This window comes from Lactuca virosa, chromosome 3 (assembly GCF_052849685.1).
Source record: "Lactuca virosa cultivar CGN04683 chromosome 3, Lactuca_virosa_CGN04683_v6, whole genome shotgun sequence".
NCBI lineage: Eukaryota > Viridiplantae > Streptophyta > Magnoliopsida > Asterales > Asteraceae > Lactuca > Lactuca virosa.
This window is the reverse complement of record NC_136428.1, coordinates 342,690,938-342,717,413: the sequence shown is the minus strand read 5'-3', so window position 1 is coordinate 342,717,413 and position 26,476 is coordinate 342,690,938. Positions and strand designations below refer to the sequence as shown.

At 36.7% G+C, this 26,476-nt stretch overlaps 1 protein-coding gene across 1 annotated transcript; it reads left to right on the top strand.

Annotated features, from left to right (window-relative positions):
• Window positions 1-7,181: 7,181 nt before the first annotated feature.
• LOC145164834 (putative serine/threonine protein phosphatase 2A regulatory subunit B''delta) lies at window positions 7,182-22,226 on the top strand. Its single transcript, XM_079083499.1, has 6 exons — window positions 7,182-7,333; window positions 13,679-13,748; window positions 21,420-21,635; window positions 21,741-21,852; window positions 21,920-22,019; window positions 22,112-22,226. Exons 1-6 carry the CDS (start codon window positions 7,182-7,184, stop codon window positions 22,224-22,226), a joined length of 765 nt encoding a protein of 254 aa, XP_078939625.1.
• Window positions 22,227-26,476: the final 4,250 nt, after the last annotated feature.

Sequence of the window (26,476 nt, the reverse complement as noted above, 5' to 3'; positions counted from 1 at the left end):
AGTGATCAAAAGATAACTAATTAAATATATGGGTAGATTATGTAAATCTTCCATATCTTATATAGTGGGCTAAGAGGCTCCATGGATTATCAAGTTGGGTTCCACCCATAGGATGCTCCATGGAGGCTCCATGGGAGTTACAAACCCATGGGTCATGGAAATGAAGAGTCATGCCATATTAGGGTTTACATGGTGTAACCCTAGATGTGACACACTATATAAGAAACATGTTCTCCACCAAAATCGGCGACATAAGAAACAAGAGGGCTAGAGCCGATTTTGCAAGTGTAAGATTCTCTCAAAGTTTACTCCTTTGCATTTGGTGTTGTGTGAAGCATTTGAGGCATCACACTTGGGGTGCTAGGCTCACAAGGTTTCAAGGATCATAATCAACAACAAGGTAAGTTATTCTATCTTTCATTCAAGTTAAAAATGTTCCCCATGTATGCTAGATAGGAATATAACCTTGGAATTCAACTTTGCATGATTATTAGACAAACATAGATCCAAGGTTATTAGGGTTGCATGTACACTTAGGAAGTGTTAGAATGCTCAAAATCCATCACATTCATCAAAGAATCTTTCTCACAATCCTTTTGATTCCATAGTTATTCCCAACTCCTATAATATTGATGATTCTTTTCAAACAGATCAGGATTCTTCTAGTTCTTCTCCTGTTTCTTCATTACCTCCACATCCTTAATCATCTTCACCTAATTCATCATCACAAATCTTCTGAGGCATCACAACATCCTACAAGACCAATTCGGGCACATAGACCACCATCTTACCTCCAAGATTATCATTGCAATCTTATCAATAACATCATTGTGGAAAATGGACCAAAATACCCTTTATCGGATGTTGTGTCTTATTCCAATTTATCACCACAATACAGGGCTTACACTCTTGCTATCTCTTCAGAAATTGAGTCCAAGAATTACAAAGAAGCTTCTCAATCTTCTGCATGGGTCAAAGCTATGCATGAAGATTTGCAAGCATTAGAAGCCAATCACACCTGGACAGTTGTTCCCTTACCCTTTGATAGAAAACCACTAGGCTCAAAGTGGGTTTATAAAATCAAAAGGAAGTCAGATGGCACTACTGAGAGATATAAGGCCCGTTTGGTTGCTAAAGGGTTCAATCAGCAAGAGGGTATTGATTTTTTGGACACATTTTCCCATGTGGCAAAAATGGTTACTATCAAGATCTTATTAACTTTAGTTGCTCAAAATTCATGGCCTCTTATTCAATTAGATGTGAATAATGCTTTCTTAAATGACGATTTAGATGAAGAGGTTTATATGCAATTGCCCCAAGGCTACACTCCTTCAGCCATTCATTCAGCCAACACTACTTTGGTTTGTAAACTACAAAAATATCTGTATGGCTTAAGACAAGCTTCTCGCCAATGGTACTCAAAGTTTTCTTCTTTCTTAATTTCTCAAGGATTTATCCAATCAAAAGCAGATTATTCCCTTTTTTTATAAAGGAGTTGGCGAAAATTATGTGGCCTTATTAGTCTATATTGATGACATAGTCTTAACTAGAGCTTCTGTGACAACCGTCAATTTCTGGTCAAGTCAAAGTCAAATAAAATCAACGAGTCAAACCGGTGAACTCAATTAACCCTTGTATATTAGGGTTTACATTATGTTTACTATTGTACAACACAATATCTTAATGCAAAGTATCACTTTGAGTTTTCACGTGTTCAGAAAATCTAAACCTTAATCAGGGTAAGTGATGGAACTACTCGATAAAAACATTATTACATACCCTCCGAGGGCGTATAACACTCCTAACGAGGCCTAATGGGGTTTACAAACCTTGTATTGCGAAGCTAAACACTCACAAAAGTCACAAACAAAGTCTCTGTCAATCTCTCTCGCTCTATCTCTCTCTCTCTCTCTCTCTCTCTCTCTCTCTCTCCCAAATCTATCTCACAACCTCTCTCAACTTTTTATAATCACTCGGGACATCCTGACCCTTAACTTGGTCAAAAATCACTCGAGACGGAAACATTTATGGAAAAACACCTTAAAGGGGGCGAAGCCTCTTAGGACCGAAGCTACTCTAAAAACCGAAGCCAGCTTCTAAGAACCGAACCCTAAGGAACCGAAACCCTAAAAGACCGAAACAGACTTCTTGCAAACCGAAAGCAGCTTTCGGACCGATACTAGCTTCGCCTCGTGCCCCTTCGGTTCGGATTATTCACTTCGGTTCGCCTTCGCTTCCCTTACGCCTTCGCATGCGAACCTTCCTTGAGATCGAAACCACTGTGAGGAACGAACCCCCTTCGGCTCCTGGTCCCGGTTTTCGACCACTTTCGCGTTTTAAGCCCGTTTTTCATGATTTTAACGTGGGATTTCAACCAAACTCATATTTTGACATATAAGAACCCATATATTCATATTTTAATCATATTTTGGGGGGAACCTATAACTATGATTAATATCTTTTGTGCAAGATATTGGTTATGAGAGTTGACTTTCCCATAAAGTAATGACAACAAGCTATCCCTCATACCCACTATATGACAACCTCCAGTCACTATTCATCTCTAGCTAGTCAACTATTTGTACCTGCACACCCTTCTCCATCAAGTTACATTAATCAAAGGCTAGGGAAAAATCCTTATCTGTCCTCCCAAAATATTCACCCTTTCACCAAAAGCAAACATATATATATATATATATATATATATATATATATATATATATATATATATATATATATATATATCTCACTTTCCCTCTCTAAAAACTCGAGATTTCAAGGCTGATCTTGAGCTTGTCACCCACTTTTGGTAAGTATCATCATCCTACACTTGAACATTCTACACACCTTCACTCGAATCATGGATTTCTTACACAAATATCGACATATTTGTTCTTAGGATCTTAAAATCTTCAAGCATTTTCCAAGCGTTCTTGACTTGGAAACCTCTTCTCTTCATCATCCATCCCAAGAAATCAGTCAAGGTGAGTTCATACCCCCACATTTTCATGTTTTCTTTAAGTTTTAAGGGGGAGAATACAAGTTACAACACCAAAAACAAACTTTAATACAACCAACAGCTTCCAGCAGAAAAGTTATGGTTCAATCACGAACTTTTTTGACTATCTTAAACTCCATAACTTTCAAAACTGCTCAATATGAAAATAGTTCAGGTTTACACCTTTTAAATGACTACTTGCACATGTTCACTCGATTTTTCTACAATTTATGGTGATTTTTACAAAATTATCTGTCACTGTAGATAAGATTTCGGATCAGTCAGTGAAAATGGTCATTTTGACACAAGTTGGAGATCACTAAAAATCATAATAACAATTACAAACAAACTATACACATTTTCTAAACTCTCAGAGTTTACGGATTTAGTTTTCAACTTCGTATGATTTTTCTGTGATTTCTCTAAAACAGTGCAGAAAAGTTAAAAACTAGTTAAACAGCTTAAAATTTTTATAACACTTTGTAACATGTTGAGCAAAGTGTATATCTTTGATGACTTCATATTTTATATGTGTTCTCTGTTAAGTTACATTTTAATAACAGAAATTACTCACTAATTGTAAGAGTCCTTAGCCATTACAAACATACAAGATGAAAACATAATAAGTATAATTATGTTTTGCTAAACTAGTACTCACTATGAAAAGGTTTTACTCTCAATACAAACGGGTTTTCATTTACCACATGATAAACTATAATAGGTATAGTTTATGGATTTTACATTACAAACTTACTACATGAAAGGGGATTCAATTCCACCACATAAAAGGTTTTACACTCACACTACACGTAAACTCGTTATCGTAAATTGTCAGACATTCTTCATTGTACTCGTGGAGTACGGGTTAAAATTCCTGTAAGTTATAGCCAGAGTCTCTTGTAGGGAGAGCGTGATAATTGTATATAGATCTATATTGGGATTGACAACCCACACCCTAGCTGCTTGCAACAGCCCGACCGGCTGGTCGGGGGTGACAAATGTCATATCTATTCCGACGCCTGAAGAACGTCGCAATAGGTCTTCTCTGTCATAGTATTGTTATAGCGACTCACATAGGGAGATAACGACACATATAGTTTATGGGAATTTCTACGTTAAAAAGGGATTTTATTCATTTAAATCTGCATACACTATTGTAAGTACGAAATAACATGCTTACGCTCGGTCTTGGGATTTAAGACTACATATCATTTTATAAGGAAAATATTGGATTTTTCTTGAGTATACACTACATTTACAAAAAAATGTTTTACAAACTCTACATACAAAAACTTATGCACTCACCAACTTAATTGTTGACTCTCTTTCAAATTTACTTGTATTCTCAGGTAATCAATAGAAATTGGTGACTACCAGCTTTTGAGGATGGAACGCTTAGGCGTTAATCAAAACATTTTGACGTTATATTGTAATTGATTTTGAAACATGTAACTTGTGAAATCATGTAACTTTCTCGATTATATTTATAATGGTTGTATTTACTTTGAGCACTATTATACTCGTTGTTGTGATACTATACATGAAGTCCTCCATCCCCGGACGTTTCCGCCATCCTTGGTTCGGGGGTGTGACAGATTGGTATCAGAGCATTGTTTATAGTGAACTTAGTATATCAAACCATATAAGATATACAAACTATAAATGCAATGGGACTAAGATTCTCTGATTAAACCGTTTTCATACAATTATACTTTTAAAAATAAAACATTATTTTTATGAAAAGTATAAGTACATGTATGCATGCCGGTATAGCAGCACATCTTGGAAAATCACGAAAAGTAAAAATGGATGAGTTGTATACTAACATTATGCTTTGGGATATGTAATCAAGTCTGGGAGGAATCTAGCTTGATCAACTATATTCGTCCGAGAAGTGACTAGCATATGCCAGGGGATAGTTGTAGTGGGCAACAAGTCTATCAACCTACCAATACTTATACAGAAACTACAATGAGAATCAAACAAAATGTTTAAAATACTATAGGAGTATTTTATGTTACTAGAGCACAATATTTCTAGATTCATTATGTGCCTCTTACACCCCTATTCTCGTACAGACGTCATGGCAGGATTTCATTTACCCGGAGACCCTTACTTTCCGAATCAAGGAAACGGTGGTTGGATAGAAGAAGACCCAGAAGAAGATCCCAAAGAAGTGTTCGAGGAGGAACCCGAGGAAGACCCCGAAGAAGAAGAAGAAGTTGACGAGGAAGAACTCGAAGAAGAATTGGAGGATGAAGAAGATGAGGAGGAGTCGGAGGAGGAACCGGAGGTCATCAACCCTCCTTACATAGCCAGGGTTCCCACGAACCGATTTGGTTACAACGGACCTGAGCCCCGTAGGGCAACATAAATCGAAAGGTGGAGTCGCCAACAGCGACAACGGTTACCGTTTGGCGATCAACGAGGTTACTACGTCCTCAACCACGGAGGACCGGCTGACAACGCCTTCCCAGTCGTGATCCAACAAATCATGAACCTTGGAAATCAGAATAGGGAAACTGCCAACCGTGTTCAGGAGCTGAGTGACGTTGCAGATATTGCCAACGTGCGCACTCGAAACCTGGAAAGAGACCACTATCCCAAGGACCAACTCATGGAGGACCTTGCCACCGCACGGGTGGAGGTAAGGGAATATCGGGAAAGGCACCTAGCTCTCGAGGAGAGAGTAGTTATAGCCGAGCGTCGATTAGCGGAGCTACAAGGAGCCTCGACCTCGTCTCAAAGCCCGCAAGGGACTAGTCGCGGTGAGTAGTGTCCACACTGCTCACAAATCTTTATAAGTTAGGTTTATGAGTATGCGTTGGTGCTACTCTTTTCTCTGTGTATGTACAATCCTGCGATTATGTGGTTACACTAATCGAAGGAGCTTAATGCCTTCAAAAACTTCTCTTTCAATGATGTGATGTTGACCTGCGTCAAGGTCAAATTTTTCCGAACTCTATGTACAAAAAATTAGCATGCATATTATATTTCATTGGCGGTCTTATCACTAAATTCATAAAACAGTACATATCGTTGCTTATGGTGAGTCTACAACTACTTGGTGGAGGAAATAAAGTTGTATGCAATTAAAATTCTATCGATTTAGAAATGGTGGTTCCGCTTTAGGCCCTGTTCCTTGTTTGGTTGTGGACCTGGGGCAGACCCATTAGATTCAACGATCTATTCGATCTTAATTGCATATAACAAGCATACACTAAGCAGAAGTAGAAGGACCTGGCATGAATCAAGTCACAAGTTTGCACGCTGACACTACTAAATTCATGGGCTCAAAATCATATGAACTCTCCAGCACGAATTACTTACAATTACTTTACATAATCGGAACATAACGCACTCAATTTTAGTTCAATAAAAACCGACTGTTCACTACTATTAAAGGCTTACCAAACTTTTCAAATTTATGGCAGAATTATGCCACCGCGGAAAAATCCCAGGCCTACTCACAACGTAGCACCCTCTCCACCTCCACCACCACCTCCACAGTTTGACCCCACAATGTTCCAAGCTGCCGTAACAGCAGCTGTGGTAGCTGCAATGTCACAAATTGGTACAAGCGGCGCTGGTGGGTACTGGTGCTACTACCTCCAATCAGGGGGACAGTCAGGGACGTTCGAAGGAATGTTCCTATAAAGATTTTTCGAATGGCAAACCCAAATCCTTCAACAGAACCGGGAGCGTCATCGCCCTTATGCAGTCGTTTGAGAAGACTGAACCAGTCTTCGAAATATGTGCCTGTCCTGAAGCAAGCAAAGTTAAATTTGCAACTTGCACCTTCACTGACCGAGCCCTTATCTGGTGGAACGGTCATGTGAAATCGTTAACTCTCCCGGTAGCGAACGCGATGAGCTGGGAAGATCTGAAGGTCCTTATGCTAGCGGAATATTGCCCAAGGGGCGAAATTCAGAAATTTGAACAGGAACTTTGGGGCCTTAAAATGACGGGCTCTGACATCGCATCCTACACAACCAGATTCAGCGATCTGGCCATACTATGTCCCGGGTTGGTCGCCCCGGAAAGCAAAAAGGTGGAAAAATACATCTGGGGATTAACACCCAAGATCCAAGGAAATGTGTTGGCTTCAAAGCCGACTACTTTTGACAGTGCCAAGCAATTGGCACAACAACTCATCGACCACCGTGCCAACCATGGCATCGTAATGGCCACCTCCGAGCAAACAAAAGGGGAAAACAACAAAAGGAAATTCTGGAACAACAGGAAAAGCCAACCGGCCCAGGATCCCGCCAAGAAACAACAAGTAGTGGCGGTTCGCGCTGCCACTACCGCCGCCGCTCCAACTCCTCTAAGACAGTACGCTGGGAATCTTCCCAAATGTAACAAGTGAAGCTTTCATCACACTGGCCCTTGTCGCGAGATGCACTACAATAACTGTAAAAAGAAAGGACATACCGCCCGTTTCTGCAGGGCGACCGCCCAACAAGCCAACCCGGCCGCCAACGCCGGAGCAAGCCGAGCTTGTTACGGCTGCGGAGAAACTGGGCACTACAAGAGGGACTGCCCAAAAGCTAGAAACACAAACACCGGCAGTGTCGGAAGGGTCTTGGCCTTAGGGCAAGGGGAAGCAATGGAAGATCCCACGGTGGTTACCGGTACGTTTCTCCTCAATAACTCATATGCATGCATATTATTCGATAATGGAGCGAAGAGGAGTTTTGTTAGCCACAAATTCAAACAATTATTAAAACAAAACCCTCAATCACTAAAAGATACATACGTCGTAGAAATAGCAAATGGAAAGATAGAAAGCACTAACGACATATACTCAGGGTGTACCCTCACTCTAGACAAGCACTCATTCAAAGTCGATCTATTGCCGGTCTCAATAAAAATCTTTGACATCATTATTGGCATGGATTGGCTAAGTTCTAATCGTGCTGACATTCTATGTTACGAAAGGGCCGTTCGCCTTAATCTGCCGAGTGGCGAAACTCTCGTCGTCTACGGCGACAAACCTAGTGCGAACCTATAAATCATCTCTTGCGTCAAAGCACACAAGTATCTTCGAAAGGAATATCACGCTTTCCTAGCCCACGTAGTCGATAAGAAGCAAGAGGAGAAAGACATCAAGGACATTCCGGAGGTCTGTGAGTTCTCTGACATATTCCCAGAAGACCTTCCCGGAGTCTCGCCCGCACGACAGGTCGACTTTTGAATCGATCTAATTCTAGGAGCTACCCCTGTACCTAAAGCGCCATACCGCTTAGCGCTAGCCGAGATGTAGGAATTGTCCAGTCAACTAAACGAACTGCTAAGCAAAGTATTCATTCCAAAGTAAAGGCAATTGAAAACTGGTCGGCACCAAGGACGCCCATAAAAATCCGTCAGTTCTTAGGCCTAGCCGGCTACTACAGGAGGTTCATCCAAAACCTCTCCAAAATTGCTAAACCACTTACCACCCTAACTCAGAAGGGAGTAACCTTCGACTGGGGAGAAAATCAAGAAGCCGCGTTCCAAACGCTAAAGCAGGCTCTGTGTAGCGCTCCGATTCTATCCCTACCAAAAGGAACCGAAGACTTCGTGGTCTTCTACGACGCATCAAACCAAGGTCTCGGATGTGTGTTGATGCAAAGAGGAAAGGTCATTGCCTACGCATCCAGACAGCTAAAAACACACGAGGTCAACTACGCCATGCACGACCTCGAACTGGGGGCAGTGGTGTTCGCTCTAAAGATCTGGAGGCACTACCTCTATGGGACGAAGTGTACTATCTTCACCGATCATAAAAGCCTTCAACACATCCTCAATCAAAAGGAGCTCAACATGAGGTAGAGACGATGGGTGGAGCTGTTAAATGATTACGAATGTGAAATTCGTTATCACCCAGGCAAAACCAATGTGGTAGCTGACGCCCTCAGCCGAAAGGAATACATGGGCCGTCGAGTAAGGTCGTTAACCATGACAATCCATTCACACCTGTCTATGCAAATTAAAGAGGCTCAGCTGGAAGCCCTGAAACCAAAAAATGTAACAGGTGAAGCCCTAAGAGGAATGGATAAGAACCTAGAAATCATGGGCGACAGAATACGCTATTTCATGAATCGCATATGGACACCCAAGTTTGGGGGATTCAGGGACGTCGTCATGAACGAAGCACACAAAACTCGCTACTCCGTGCATCCTGGTTCAGACAAGATGTACCTGGACCTCAAGAAACTCTATTGGTGGCCAAACATGAAAGCCGAAATTGCTGCCTTCGTGAGTAAGTGCCTGACTTGCGCCAAAGTTAAGGTCAAATAACAAAAACCATCGGGTCTGTTGCAACAACCGGAAATACTCGAGTGGAAGTGGGAACGGATCACAATGGACTTCATAACCAAGCTGCCTAAGACAACGGGTGGTCTCGATACCATTTGGATGATCGTTGACAGGCTTACCAAGTCCGCACACTTCCTGCCAATAAAAGAGACCGACAAGATGGAGAAATTAACTAGGACATACATCAAAGAGATTGTACGACTACATGGGGTGCCAAAGTCCATTATCTCTGACAGGGATAGTCGATTTACCTCGCGATTTTGGCAGTCACTCCAGAAATCCTTGGGAACTAGGCTGGATATGAGTACAGCCTATCACCCACAAACTGATGGGTAAAGTGAGAGAACCATTCAAACGCTAGAAGACATGCTTAGGGCGTGTGTGATAGACTTTGGTAAAGCCTGGGGTACCCATTTACCACTTATCGAATTCTCGTACAATAACAGTTATCACACTAGTATCAAGGTTGCTCCATTTGAAGCCCTCTATGGCCGGAAGTACAGGTCACCGCTGTGCTGGGCTGAAGTGGGTGACACATAGCTAGAAAAGGGGCAAGTACCTAACAACACCCTCATTGGCCCGGAGATCATAAGAGAAACCACCGAAAAGATTGTCCAAATCCGGGAACGGTTAAAGGCTTCTAGAGACAGATAGAAAAGTTATGCAGATAACAGACGAAAGCCTTTGAAATTCCAGGTTGGAGATTGAGTGCTGTTAAAAATCTCACCCTGGAAAGGCTTAATACATATCGGTAAGCGGGGAAAGCTGAACCCGAGATACATCGAACCATTCGAGATCCTCGCTAAGCTTGGCCCGGTAGCATACAAGCTTCGACTACCGCAAGAGCTCAAAAATGTACATCCTACCTTCCATGTGTCAAACTTGAAGAAGTTCTTGTCCGACGAGACTCTTGTTATTCCTCTTGACGAGATTGAAATCAACGAGAGTCTCCACTTCGTGGAAGAATGGGTAGAAATCATGGACCGAGAAATCAAACGAACGAAACAAAGTCGCATTCCCATTGTGAAGGTCTGATGGAACACCAAGCGAGGGCGCGAGTTCACCTGGGAACGCGAAGATCAGATGAAACAAAAATACCCGCATCTTTTCCCCAACTCTTGAAGTCCCGGTCAAAGTGCTACGTTCGGGACGCAATTCTTTCTAATGGGGGGATGATGTGGCAATCGTCAATTTCTGGTCAAGTCAAAGTCAAATAAAGTCAACGAGTCAAACCGGTCAACTTAGTTAACCCTTGTATATTAGGGTTTACATTATGTTTACTATTGTACAACACACTATCTTAATGCAAAGTATCACTCTGAGTTTTCACGTGTTCAGAAAATCTAAACCCTAATTAGGGTAAGTGATGGAACTACTCGATAAAAACATTATTACATACCCTCCGGGGGTATATAACACTCCTAACGAGGCTTAATGGGGTTTACAAACCTTGCATTGCGAAGCTAAACACTCACAAAAATCACAAACAAAGTCTCTCTCAATCTCTCTCGCTCAATCTCTCTCTCTCTCTCTCTCTCTCTCTCTCTCTCTCTCCCAAATCTCGCTCACAACCTCTCTCAACTTTTTATAATCACTCGGGACATCCTGACCCTTAACTTGGTCAAAAATCACTCGAGACGGAAACATTTATGGAAAAACAGCTTAAAGGGGGCGAAGCCTCTTAGGACCGAAGCTACTCTAAAAACCGAAGCCAGCTTCTAAGAACCGAACCCTAAGGAACCGAAACCCTAAAATACCAAAACAGACTTCTTGCAAACCGAAAGCAGCTTTCGGACCGATACTAGCTTTGCCTCGTGCCCCTTCGGTTCGGATTATTCACTTCGGTTCGCCTTTGCTTCCCTTACGCATTCGCCTGCGAACCTTCCTTGAGACTGAAACCACTGTGAGGACCGAATCCCCCTTCGGCTCGGATCAATCTACTTTCGGTTCTCAACCTCCTTGGACCAAACCTTCGGTTCTGACCCTCAGAATTTCGCAGGTTCGCCTCCTGGTCCCGGTTTTCGACCACTTTCGCGTTTTAAGCCCGTTTTTCATGATTTTAACGTGGGATTTTCAACCAAACTCATATTTTGACATATAAGAACCCATATATTCATATTTTAATCATATTTTGGGGGAAACCATTAACTATGAATAATATATTTTGTGCAAGATATTGGTTATGAGAGTTGACTTTCCCATAAAGTAATGACAACAAGCTATCCCCCATACCCACTCTATAACAACCTCCAGTCACTATTCATCTCTAGCTAGTCAACTATTTGTACCTGCACACCCTTCTCCAGCAAGTTACATTAATCAAAGGCTGGGGAAAAATCCTTATCTCTCCTCCCAAAATATTCACTCTTTCACCAAAAGCAAACATATATCTCTCTCTCACTCACTTTCCCTCTCTAAAATCTCGAGATTTCAAGGCTGATCTTGAGCTTGTCATCCACTTTTGGTAAGTATCATCATCCTACACTTGAACATTCTACACACCTTCACTCGAATCATGGATTTCTTACACAAATATCGACATATTTGTTCTTAGGATCCTCAAATCTTCAAGCATTTTCCAAGCGTTCTTGACTTGGAAACCTCTTCTCTTCATCATCCATCCCAAGAAATCAGTCAAGGTGAGTTCATACCCCCACATTTTCATGTTTTCTTTAAGTTTTAAGGGGGAGAATACAAGTTACAACACCAAAAACAAACTTTAATACAACCAACAGCTTCCAGCAGAAAAGTTATGGTTCAATCACGAACTTTTTTGACTATCTTAAACTCCATAACTTTCAAAACTGCTCAATATGAAAATAGTTCAGGTTTACACCTTTTAAATGAATACTTGCACATGTTCACTCGATTTTTCTACAATTTATGGTGATTTTACAAAATTGTCTATCACTGTAGATAAGATTTCGGACCAGTCAGTGAAAATGGTCGTTTTGACACAATTTGGAGATCACTAAAAATCATAATAAAAATTACGAACAAACTAGATACATTTTCTAAACTCTCAGAGTTTACGGATTTAGTTTTCGACTTCGTATGATTTTTCTGTGATTTCTCTAAAACAGTGCAAAAAAGTTAAAAACTAGTTAAACAGCTTACAATTTTTATAACACTTTGTAACATGTTGAGCAAAGTGTATATCTTTGATGACTTCATATTTTACATGTGTTCTCTGTTAAGTTACATTTTAATAACAGAAATTAGTCACTAATTGTAAGAGTCCTTAGCCATTACAAACATACAAGATGAAGACATAATAAGTATAGTTATGTTTTGCTAAACTACTACTCACTATGAAAAGGTTTTACTCTCAATACAAACGGGTTTTCATTTACCACATGATAAACTATAATAGGTATAGTTTATGGATTTTACATTACAAACTTACTACATAAACTCGTTATCGTAAATTGTTTTACACTCACACTACACGTAAACTCCACCACAGAAAAGGTTTTACACTCACACTACACGTAAACTCGTTATCGTAAATTGTCAGACATTCTTCATTGTACTCGTGGAGTACGGGTTAAAATTCCTGTAAGTTATAGCCAGAGTCTCTTGTAGGGAGAGCGTGATAATTGTATATAGTTCTATATTGGGATTGACAACCCACACCCTAGCTGCTTGCAACAGTCCGACCGGCCGGTCGGGGGTGACAAATGTCATATCTATTCCGACGCCTGAAGAACGTCGCAACAGGTCTTCTCTGTCATAGTATGGTTATAGCGACTCACATAGGGAGATAACGACACATATAGTTTATGGGAATTTCTACGTTAAAAAGGGATTTTATTCATTTAAATCTGCATACACTATTACAAGTACGAAATAACATGCTTACGCTCGGTCTTGGGATTTAAGACTACATATCATTTTATAAGGAAAATATTTGATTTTTCTTGAGTATACACTACATTTACAAACAAAGGTTTTACAAACTCTACATACAAAAGCTTATGCACTCACCAACTTAATTGTTGACTCTCTTTCAAATTTACTTGTATTCTCAGGTAATCAATAGAAATTGGTGACTACCAGCTTGTGAGGATGGAACGCTTAGGCGTTAATCAAAACATTTTGTCATTATATTGTAATTGATTTTGAAACATGTAACTTGTGAAATCATGTAACTTTCTCGATTATATTTATAATGGTTGTATTTACTTTGAGCACTATTATACTCGTTGTTGTGATACTATACATGAAGTCCTCCATCCCTGGATGTTTCCGCCATCGTTGGTTCGGGGGTGTGACAACTTCTATATCTGAAATTAATGCCATTAAAGAAAGCTTAAGCAACACATTTAAGTTGAAAGAGTTGGGCAAACTTCAACATTTTTTGGGATTGGAAATTGCAAGGTCTGCACAAGGGATTTTTCTTTCGCAAAGACAATATACTTTGAAGTTACTTGAAGATACAGGTAAATTGGCAGCTAAACCAGTTCAATACCCAATGGAGCCTGCTCGCAAAACTTCTAATTTTGAGGGACTTCCATTACAAGATCCCGCTTCTTATAGACGTTTGATTGGTCGTCTGATGTATCTAACTATTACACGTCCGGATATCACCTATGTTGTAAATTGGTTAAGTCAATTTGTTACAAATCCTAGAGTTCCTCATATGCAAGCTACAACTCATCTTCTCAAGTATTTGAAGTTAAATCCTGGACAATGATTATTTCTTTCTTCAAATAGCTCCTTGAAGATCCGTGCTTTTTCTGATTCTGATTGGGCATGATGTCCAGACACTCAACGGTCAATGACTGGTTTTTGTGTTTTCATTGGTGATTCCATGGTTTCTTGGAAGTCAAAGAAACAAACAATTGTGTCCAGATCATCAAGATCATCAACAGAAGCAGAGTATCGGGCCCTTGCTGTTACTACAACTGAAATTGTTTGGCTTCGTCATTTACTCACTAATTTTGGGGTGTACCAACATGAACCAACTGTCATCTTCTGTGACAATGAATCTGCTATTCAGTTAGCTCTTAATCCCACCTTCCATGAACGAAATAAACATATAGAAATAGTGTCACACCCCGAAACCGAAACGGCGGAAACGTTCGGGGGTGGAGGACGTCATGTAATGTATCACAACAATTGCATCATAGTAATCAAAGTAAACACAACCATTACATTAAGATATGAATATTTACATCTGTTTGATTCATTGTTTGCGTACATCAAAAGTATAACAAAATACGAAGACATGACCCTATACGCTCCGTCTTCTCAAAATGCTGCGGAAGTACCTGCCTAGTGATTTCCTGAGAATACAAGCGATTTTGAAAGATTATCAACATAAAGCTGGTGAGTTCATAAGAATGTTTTTGTAGTGAAAACCAGTCATTGGATTCTGTAAAATGTATGCATGTTTCCCACGAAAATCCAATATTTTCTATCATGTAAGTTCGTTACTGTATTTTGTTCAAAAACCCCTACTACCACCAGTATGTATAGTATGTTCTATTTGAAAACCCCGGCTACCACCAGTATGTATAGTATGTTCTGTTTGAAAATCCTGGCTACCACCAGTATGTATAGTATGTTCTGTTTGAAAACCCTGGCTACCACCAGTATATATAGTATGTTCTGTTTGAAAACCCCTGGCTACCACCAGTATGTATCGTATGTTATGTTTGAAAACCCTGGCTACCACCAGTATGTATAGTATGTTCTGTTTGAAAACCCCTGGCTACCACCAGTATGTATAGTATGTTCTGTTTGAAAACCCCTGGCTACCACCGGTATGTATAGTAGTTTTATTATTTAAAATAAAACCGAGTAATGTATCCCTGGAATCCTCCAGTGTAATGTATGGTAGTTCTATTAATTAAAATAAAACTAATGAAGAATGAAAACCCTGGCTACCACCAGTATGTATAGTATGTTAGTTTATACTATTGTGAGTTCGTATAACCATGCTTGATATGACTAGTGACCTCAACGACGTTTCTTTAGGCGTCGTACGATATGATATTTGTCACCCCAGGCATGCCTGCCTAACTGTAGCTAGCAGTTTAGGTGTGAGATTGTCATTCCCGAATAGATCTATTCACAAATCTCACGCTCTCCCTCCAGGAGACTCTGGTTATACTAAATGTCAAGGATTTTACCAGTACCCAAAAGGGTACAATTGAAGAGATGTCTCACAATCCTGTATTAACTAGTTTACGTGTAGTTCTGTATCGTTTTCTCGTAACTAAAACTGTTGTATACTTGGTAGAGTATTAATAATTATACTTAAATAATTATTTAGTGTTATACTCTTGTTATCCGAATGTAGTAATGTATATCATAAACTAAAGCTGTCATAGTTTATATGTTTACCCATGTATATAATATGGATCGGTAAAAACTGTATGATAAACTCCTCAAACTATACCTACTATAGTTTGCCTGAAATGTTATGTACTTGGTTTGTTTATTGTTCTGAAAACTATGCAATTATGTTTTCAAATGGAAAGTGTCTCTTATGCTCCGCATATTACAAGAAGGATAAATATCTAAATATTTAATATGAAAATCGTTTTGAATGAATCAATTGCATAGTTTTAAACTCGTTGAAATCCTTTTGTTTTGGTTCACAAAATCATTTGTGTTTGACTTGTATTCCCCCTGAAAACGTTTAAAAACCATAAAAGCATAGGGGTATGAACTCACTGTTAGTTGTGTGCAAGCGTCGAGTCAACGAACTGGAATGAAGACCCTCGAGTTGTTGTATGTGGCAATTAACGGAATCCTAATAACAATTAAATACATATATGTATCTAAATTAGCGATTTCGTTAGATAAAGTGTTAGAAAAACACTTGCTTTCGGTTAAGGAATGTTACCGGGACTCGATTGAATCGGGAAAAATGGGTTTTCAGTCTAATGCACCACTTAGAAAGTGTTTACGGCCGTGAATGGAGTTTACGGCCGTGAAGGGAGCTTACGGCCGTGAACTGTCCCTTGAAGGGTTTACGGTCGTGAACAACCTCTTGCAGGGTTTACGGCCGTGAACTGTTTACAGCCAATGAATATTTGCATATTTGAAGGGTGTACGACCGTAAACTCAAGAACAAGGATGTTGGATTCGATGAAAAACGCATTTCAGTTTCTCCAAAACAACCTCCAAAGGCGATTTCTTGATGTTTTTCGGAAGAAACGAGGGTGTTTTGGGGTTTACGGTCAAGAGGTAGAGAGAGAGAATGAGAGAGTTTTTGGCCAAGAAGGCTCAAATGAAGGTGGGGGTCCCGTATATATAGGCTGGGGGTATGGTCGGTGGTGGGGTCCACCTGGCACCAACCACAAACGAGTTTACGACCGTACACAGGTTTACGGCCGTAAACTCACTCAGGCCGAAAACTGTTAGTTTTCAAGTAAACTTCGAGTTTTTCGCGTGATTTTTGGTTCCGACTCGTATATATAAAATTTAATTACATAAAACTAGTGATTTTCCAAACCAAGGAATTTGTCAGATAGGAAAATCAATAAAATTCAAATTTTATTAACAGAAATCGGCTAAAGGTAACGGAAAAAGGTTCGGGTTGTCATATCATCCCCCCGTTAGAGGGAATTTCGTCCCGAAATTCAAGCATAGAATACAAATCATGGACTCAGAAAAAGATGAGGATGTTTCTGTTTCATTTGATCTTCGCGCTCCCAAGTGAATTCAGGTCCTCGCTTGGCATTCCAACGAACCTTCACTATTGGTATGCGACTTTGTTTCGTTCGTTTGATTTCCCGATCCATGATTTCGACCGGTTCTTCCAGGAAGTTAAGGTTCTCGTTGATCTCGATCTCATCAAGAGGGAATAAACACTTTTTAAGGTTCGAGACGTGGAAGACAGGATGAATATTGTTAAGCTCTTGTGGTAAACGAAGTTTGTAAGCTACGGGACCGATCCTAGCAAGGATCTCGAACGGTCCTATGTATCTCGGATTTAGCTTTCCACGCTTTCCAAAGCGTATCATGCCTTTCTAGGGCGAGACCTTCAATAGAACACGGTCACCCACCTGGAACTCCAAGGGTTTTCGTCTTTTATCGGCGTAGCTCTTTTGTCTATCTCTTGAAGCTTTTAGTCGTTCCCGAATTTGTTCGATCTTTTCTGTGGTTTCACGGATGATTTCTGGGCTGTGAGAGTGCTGTCGGGGACTTGCCCCTTGGCTAGCTGCGTGTCGCCCACCTCAGCCCAGCACAGAGGGAATCTGCACTTACGGCCATACAGAGCTTCAAACGGCGCAACCTTGATACTGGTGTGATAACTGTTGTTGTAGGAGAATTCGACCAAGGGCAAATGGGTGTCCCACGACTTACCGAAATCTATAACGCATGCTCTCAACATGTCTTCCAATGTCTGAATGGTTCTCTCATTCTGCCCATCTGTTTGTGGATGGTAACCTGTGCTCATATCCAGCTTAGTTCCAAGAGCTTTCTGCAGTGACTGCCAAAATCTCGAGGTGAATCTGCTATCCCGATCGGAGATAATGGACACAGGCACACCATTTTCCAGAGCTCGTCTTGAGGGGGGGGGGGGGAGGAGGGGTATTGGACGTCATGTTGACTTTTGTCATATTGGCTTTTTGTTCGTTAAAGTTTGTTATGGTGGGTCTGTTAGAGTTAGTTACTCAAGGCAGTTAGAAGATGGTTTAATCACAGTTAATTAACTTAACTAGCATTAGTTAGTTGTTAGATGATGAGTTAGTAGTTAGTTAAGTCTTTCTTGTATATAAGTCTTGTACTCTGTATTCATTGTGAAGTAATTTTCAATACATTGAACATTTTGGTTCTTCTCTCTTGTTTTACTCTGATAATACTGTTTTCTTTCTCAAAACCGACGCCTTCACCCACCTCCGGCTGTCTCCGATGTCTACACCCACCTTCCACTCTGTCTCCACCACCACCACCTGTTTCAACCAGCACTACACGAAACATCTTCACCAGTCACCACCATGCTAGCTGGCTGCTATCGGAACTTGTAAAGGGAAAGATGCCAACAAATCTAGATTTTGTAAAACAGTGCTGAAGTGATTCTGCTTGCGGTTTTGCTGTTTGAACTCTTAAAAACGGCATATATGATCTTGTAGAAGGTTTATGGGTTTGAAAAAGGCAATTTGGGTTGTGAAAATATTGTAAATATGTGTGTGTGTGTGTTATAGGTCATCTTGTGTATGTTAGATATTAGTTGTTCGTTCAGATCTGACAAAGAACAAGGAGCAACATGTTTCAAGTGTGTGCTTTGTGATTTTAGTGTTCTATATATTTGTGATTGTTTGATCTGTTTTTGGTCCAATTTTACCCGGATCCTGAATTAACAATGAAGATGATGCTTTAGCAAATTTTGGAATACATCTAAAGGCTTAGAACGTTGGTATTTTTTTAGCTATTATGTTTAATTTTTGGTGTTTTGGAGGATTTAAAAATGTGTTTGTCTGTTTGGTTTTGTGTCTGTGCTTAAGTGTGTTTCTGGTAGTTAAATTGGTTCAAGAATGATGATCATGGTAAAAAAACAAAATATAAAACTAAACACCGGTGTTATCGTTTTATCGAGTATACATGCGGTACCAAGTTTTATTTAAAAATAATATAACTAGCCTAAAAAGAGTCTGAAGCATATATTCAATAAAAATATATAGTCAGTATAATATAGAGCTCAATCTCTACAATATGACAAGACATGTCATGGATTTTCATTATGCTGTGTAAAAATTATATTATAAACAAAAAGATGAGCTTGGTCTCTTTGAAATGAAGGTAACCAAAAGTGAGAGTTGCAACAGTTGTACAACGAAACAGACAAATGTAAAGTTAATTAAATATTGGAATAGTTGGTCAACAGTGTTATAGCTGCCCATACTATAGTGATAGTTTCTTTTATATTTTAAATTTTATTTATTTATCTATTATAAACACTATTATCAAATATATTGATTTAATATATTATTAGTATTTAAAAGACATGTTTATAATAACATTACATTTAAATTTATTGATATTAGTAAAACAAAAGTTTCTACAACTAAAACTACTTAAAGCCGAACAATTTTTAGAATTTTGGATATTATTATTATTATTATTATTATTATAGCAACATATTAAATGAAATGTGATGTATTATTAAAAGAAAAACAAATAAAACCTATAGTATTATTAAAACGAAAATAAATACAACTATTTATAGTAAAAATAATGGAGTATCTTTTATCTAAAAACCATTTTATTTAGGACCGATATAAATTTAACCGCTGAAAGAAACAATTTGTCGTTGTCGTATCTACATATCTAGCTAGAACTATTCACTGAAAGAACTTTCCAACATAAAACAATCCATCAAAAGGCTGAAACAAAATATCTGACAAAAAAATGAAACTAATCGCCGAATGAAAACTATCTACCGAAAGTAACTATCTGGCGCCGCTGCATCGCACGGGTCGACTACTAGTGTGTTTGTGTGTGTGTGTGTGTGTGTGTGTGTGTGTATATATATATATATATATATATATATATATATATATATATATATATGCTTAGGTTATTCTATTCTAACTAATTATTGTGCGGATATCGTATGCTATGAGAATTACTAAGAGAATAAGTTGTTTAACAATGTCAATACGTTCAACCTTACAAAAATATCGTGATTTTCATGCATTCTCGCTAATTATTATTTATTTTTGTTCTCACACATCGTTTTTCGCTCATTTTCATTCTGACAGAATACGACCCAATAAAACATTCTGACAACATTCTGACAGAAATGAGAATAATAATAATAAGTGTATAATAACCTTATAGATGATTTGTTTAGTGCGAATGTGTGTTAATGACAATAGTTATGTAAGAATGAACATATTTATATTATCAAACAACATATTTTCTTTATCATTCTCATAGCATACGATATCCGCACAATAATTAGTTAGAATACTTGAACCTAACTATATATATATATATATATATATATATATATATATATATATATATATTAGAGGAAGGATCATTTGAGAACTCAAAGTTTCCCGAGAACCCGAGAACTAAAAGAGGAGCGTTGGATAAAAAAAAGGATGGTCAAGATGCATTGTGACATTTTTGTAAATAAATAATATAGTAGAAGGGCGGGGGTATATTAATAAAATGTCACAGAGGGTATTTTAAGGATAACAGAAAATGACTCATTAAGGGAATCAACAGATCAGATCCTTCTTCCACGACGAGGGAGCGTCGTCGCTGCCTCCACCTTCACCTCCGTCAGATGGCGTTGTTGCCGCCTTCGCCTCTGTCAAATCGACTTCTCTTGTATTCTTCACTGACTCTCCCTATCGTCCGCCTCCCTCCACCCTCCAATAGCCGGCCCTCCCTTTGATTGAATCAAACTCCGATGATGGGATCCATATGACTACCGATCAAATATGACGATTTGTTGAGGAGTTCCAGGGCGGTGATGATGCATCAATTTCAAATATTGAGCATATATCGGAGCAAGTTCTTCACAAAAGGCATCCGATTACTGAAACAATTCACTAACTCCGATCTCTACACAAATTCTATTAGCGAAATTGAATTCACAATCATAGAAACCTCATCCATTTAACAGGTTAGTTATACTACATTCCTTCATCTTTCAGAATTCATAATTCCAATTCCAATTCCACAGCTTACATCTGTACCTAAATTTGACTGTCATGTCACTGTAAACTCAACGTCTTTATTAGTTTGATTTTTGCTCTCTACATTCGATTTATGTTTCAAATAGTATCATCTTTTGAATTTGGTCTTGCTGTAGGTATTTATAACCTTTTCCTAGCTTTTCTCGATGTATGAGTTCGAACTTTTGATATTATAGTTCCAATTCAGTAAATTAGTTTTTGATTTTGTATAAATATGTTCCTTCATAGATAACGTCTTATGATGGACAACTATTTCTAGGCTATTATTTAAGTGACTGTAAGGCCATTCCTTCATAGATGTTTCTCTTTTGATATTATAGTTCCTTTTTATTTATTCATGACTTTCTGTATTGTTGTTGATTCTTGTTTACATGATAAGCATTTATGTCATCTTACCAATTTCCCACTAAAGGTTGTTATATTTTCCACTTTTTCACTTTTGGATATAGGTGAAGTCTTTGGTAAGCAAGGCTAAATCAGGGCTTACATTGAATGTATCTGTAGCAAGTTCAAGCCCTAAATCTGCTTATAGCAACTCTGTGCCTCCACTTTCACCAAGAAGCTCTTCTGGTTCGCCACATGTCACAAAACAAAGGGCGGGCCCCTCTGTTTTAAGTTCTCCTTTGAAAGTAGTCAGCGAGCCAGTCAGAGAGTTCATACCTCAGGTAGATTTTCCTTTTTCTTTATTTATTTTGTTTGTCAAATGATTTTTACTTTCTAGAATGTTCTAGATTCATTTAACTCAACTGAAATTGTTGTTGGAATTGTAGTTTTATTTTCAGAATGGTATTGGTCGCCCACCCCGTAATGATTTAAAAGATAAATGTTTGACTAAAACCAATCAGTTCTTTTATGGTTATGCTAATGGATTATCATTGGATGGTAAGTTTTTATTTTTTACTTTTACTGTAAATGAAATTAGTTTGATAATTTTTGTTTGGATTAATAGAATTTAAGCCTGTTACAAAGGAAATATGTATTCTGCCATCATTCTTTTCCTCCAATCTTTTTAAAAAGATTGATGTTGCCAGCACTGGCACCGTAATCAGGTGCATTTTTTATTATTTTTAAAATTTTGTTACTTTTGAAACATTATATTTATATGATTTACTTTTGGAACATTATATTTATATGGTTGCAGGGATGCATTTTTGGATTATTGGACTAATGGCAACATGCTGACAACAGACACTGCAACTCAAATTTATACATTACTAAAGCAGCCTGATTTGAGATATATAACTCAGACACTGTAAATAAATTAAATTTCTTTTTTCAGGTTTAAGTGCATAGATTTGGATGGAAATGGGGTGCTGACTAGGAATGAATTACAATTCTTCTATGAAGATCAGTTTCATAGGATGGAATGCATGGCTCAAGAGCTTGTTCTTTTTTAAGACATTTTATGTCAAATAGTTGACATGATTAAACCACAGGTACCCTTTATTTTATTAACCAAAGTTTTATACCATCATATTAGTTTTCTTTTTAACTATATATAATTTTTATTTACAGGAAGAGGCTTATTTTACATTACAAGACTTGAAAGGAAGCAAGCTCTCTGGAAGCACTTTCAATATCCTCTTTAACCTTAATAAGTTCATGGCCTTTGAATCCCGTGACCCCTTTCTTATTTTCCAGGTAAGCCATTCCATCTTTAGTAATATCATCAGGGGTAGAAATGGAAATAACATTTTTTTGTTAAACAGGAACGTGAGAATCCAACATTGACTAAATGAGATCGGTTTGCATATCGGGAATATACAAGGCTTTCAATGGAGGAAGATGTACATGATGCATCCAATGGTAGTGGCAATATATGGGATGAGTCTCTTGAGGCTCCATTTTGATTTCAATTCAAAACACTACTACTCATTTAGGTAAGGTTATTCAAAAAACTACGGAATTGAATTGACATTCCATTACCATGTTTGGTTGGCCTCTAGTATTGTAATTCCATTCCATTTCTTCCCTGATTCCATCATATTCCATTACCATGTTTGGTTGGCCTCTAGTATTGATGCGTTTTAGTAATCATTTGATAACTAAAACCAACCTGGTCTGCTTCAATTTCTCTATATGAATTACATGTGATTTACATGTAATTCACATATGAGTTACATGTGATTCACATGTAAATCACAAGTGAATCACATATGAATTACATGTGATTCACATGTAAATAATATGTAATTCACATATGAATTACATGTGATTCACATGTAAATAACATGTAATTTACATATTAATTACATGTGATTCACATATGATTCACTTGTGATTCATATGTAAATCACAAGTGAGTCACATATTAATTACATGTGATTCACATGTAAATCACAAGTGGATCACATGTGATTCACATGTAGATAACATGTAATTCACATATGAATTACATGTGATTCACATATAAATCACGTGTAATTCACATATGATTCACTTGTGATTCACATGTAATCATATATGAATTACATGTGATTTACAAGTGAATCAGATATGAATTATAGGAACCGAACTTGGTGAAAAATATGAATTATATGTGATTCACATGTAATTCACATATGATTCACTTGTGATTTACATGTAAATCAAAAGTGAATCACATATGAATTACATGTGATTCACAAGTGGATCACATATGAATTATTTGTGATTTACATGTAATTCACATATTAATCACATGTAAATCACATATCAATTACATGTGATTCACATATAAATCACAAGTGAATAACATATGAATTACATGTGATTCACATGTAAATCACAAGTGAATCACATATGAATTACGTTTATATGCACACATGCATTTTGTGTGAGTGTTATTCGTTAATTATTTTTTTGTTAAAATTTTTTGTAAATTTCACATTTGAATCATAAAAGATACAATCACATGTGAATATCACATTATATAAACACATGTATCTTACATGATATATACATATGCATTTTTGTAAGTGTTCTTGCATTAATCAATTTTTTTTAAAAATTTTCTTGTAGATTTTGAAGAATTTGTGGAAAATATTGAAGAAGTAAAAAGCGATAAATTGGAGAAAATATGGAAATCTTGATATGAAGAAATGATATCACCGTGAATCTTCCTAGCATTTTTTATTTTTTATATTTTATTTTATATCAAATAAAATACTTGTACTATTATGTTTATAGATTTATTAATAAAAATGAGATTTTTTATGATTACTTACGAATATTATAGTATAAGAAATATGCATATATGCACCTAAAATGTTGATTTTTTTGTTAAAAAAATTAGAGTTTTTTTTTTTTTTTTTTTTTTTTTTTTTTTTTTTTTTTTTTAAATATTCTAGTTTTTTTTTGTGTTAAAATTTACTAGTTTTTAAAAATTAACTTTTTTAAAAAAATTGTTGTTTTTTTAAATGCAGTTTTTGTAAAAAATTATAATTTTTTATGAAAAAAATGCAATTTTTTTTTAAATCGCAGTTTTTTTGAAAAAATTGCAGTTTTTTTTTAAAATGCAGTTTTTTTTATAAAAAAAGTGCAGTTTTTTTTTTTGAAAAATATGTAGTTTTTTTAAAAAAAAGTATATTTTTTCATTTTTTTTGAAAAATTAATGTTTTCTGAAAAAAAATTAAATTTTTTTTAAAAAGTCAAAATTTATTTTTTTAACAAAAAATCCGAAATTATTTTAAAAAAAAAGTCTGAAATTTGATTTATTATGTTAATTTATAGAGCTTTTTATTAATATCTCCAATAACAAAAAACAATTAAACATTAAATAAGATCGGTAAGATGACGATCATGCCCTTAATGAAATAATTTTGATCTAACGTTCCACCTTTTGTTCTTAGGTTCTCGGGAAACTATGAGTTCTCAACGGATCTCACCCCTATATATATATATATATATATATATATATATATATATATATATATATATATATATATATATATATATATATATATATATATATATATATATATATATATGGAAAAGTTCAATAGAAAACCATTATTAATCAAAGAACCAAGGAACCAATCCAAAGCGTCGGAATTTAAAGCGATCAACGGCAAAAGGAAAGGTTGTAAACTTTTATAATGGACGTACATGTACCGGATTATAACAAAATTCACTTCCTTTTTTTCATTTAAAATTTTTTTAGGCCATGTTTTTTATTGAAAAAAAAACCGAATATACCGTTGTTCACGATTTTTCGTCATCTTTCCATAGAGATCAATGATGATATATAAAAAACGAAGTTTTTTTTCGAAAAAAACCCACTTAGTTTTCTTAGTTTTTTCAATATTTAAGTTTATTTTTATAAAAAAAACTAATTATACCAAAAATATTATTTTTTTGTACTCTATTAATAAACATCAACACCGATTAAAAAAAAAACCTCGAACAGTGTAGATTCACACTGTGAATCTAAACTGTAAATATTTCAATTTTTAACATTCACAATATGAAAATTTTCGAACAGTTCACATTCACATTGTGAATCTGAATTACTATTATGCACACTGAGAATCTGAGGAGGTTCACAAAAAAAAAACATCGATCAGTATAGATTCACACTGTGAATCTAAACTGTAAATATTTCAAATTTTAACATTCACAATGTGAAAAAGCTTTAATCAGTTCAGATTCACACTGTGAATCTGACTTATTATTATGCACATTGTGAATCTGAGGAGGTTCACAATGTGAATCTGAACAGGTTTACAATATGAATCTGAACAGAAATATCGTTTTTTTAACATGAATATTAATCTATTTTTAAAAAGTACAAAAAAATATAAATTTTGATATATTTATTAATTTTTTTTCTATAAAAAAATAGACCTTTAATTTTTTTCATCAAAGAAAATGAAGTGGGTTTTTTTCGAAAAAAAAAGTTCGTTTTTTATATATCATCATGGATCTCTATGGAAAGAGGACGAAAAATCGTGAACAAAAGTATATTCGTTTTTTTTTCGATAAAAAATTGGCCTAAAAAAAATTTTAAACGAAAAAAAGTGGTGGTTTTTTTTATAAAGGGTGGATTTTTTGGTATAATCCGGTGTGTGTGCGTCCAATGTAAAAGTGTACATCTATTTCCTTGGCCGTTGATCGTTATGATTTTCGACGCTCACGATTGGTTCATTGGTTAATTATGGTTCTCTATAGAACCTCACCATATATATATATATATATATATATATATATATATATATATATATATATATATATATATATATATATATATATATATATATGAAAAAGTTTAATAGAGAACCATTATTAATTAAGGAACCAAAGAACCAATCTAAAGCGTCGAAATTTAAAGCGATCAACGGCAAAAAGAAGGGTTGTAAACTTTTATAATGGACGTACATGTACCGGATTATAAAAAAACTCATTTCCTTTTTTTCATTTAAAATTTTTTTAGGCCAAGTTTTTTATCGAAAAAAAAACCGAATATACCGTTGTTTACGATTTTTCGTCATCTTTCCATAGAGATCCATGATTATATATAAAAACGATT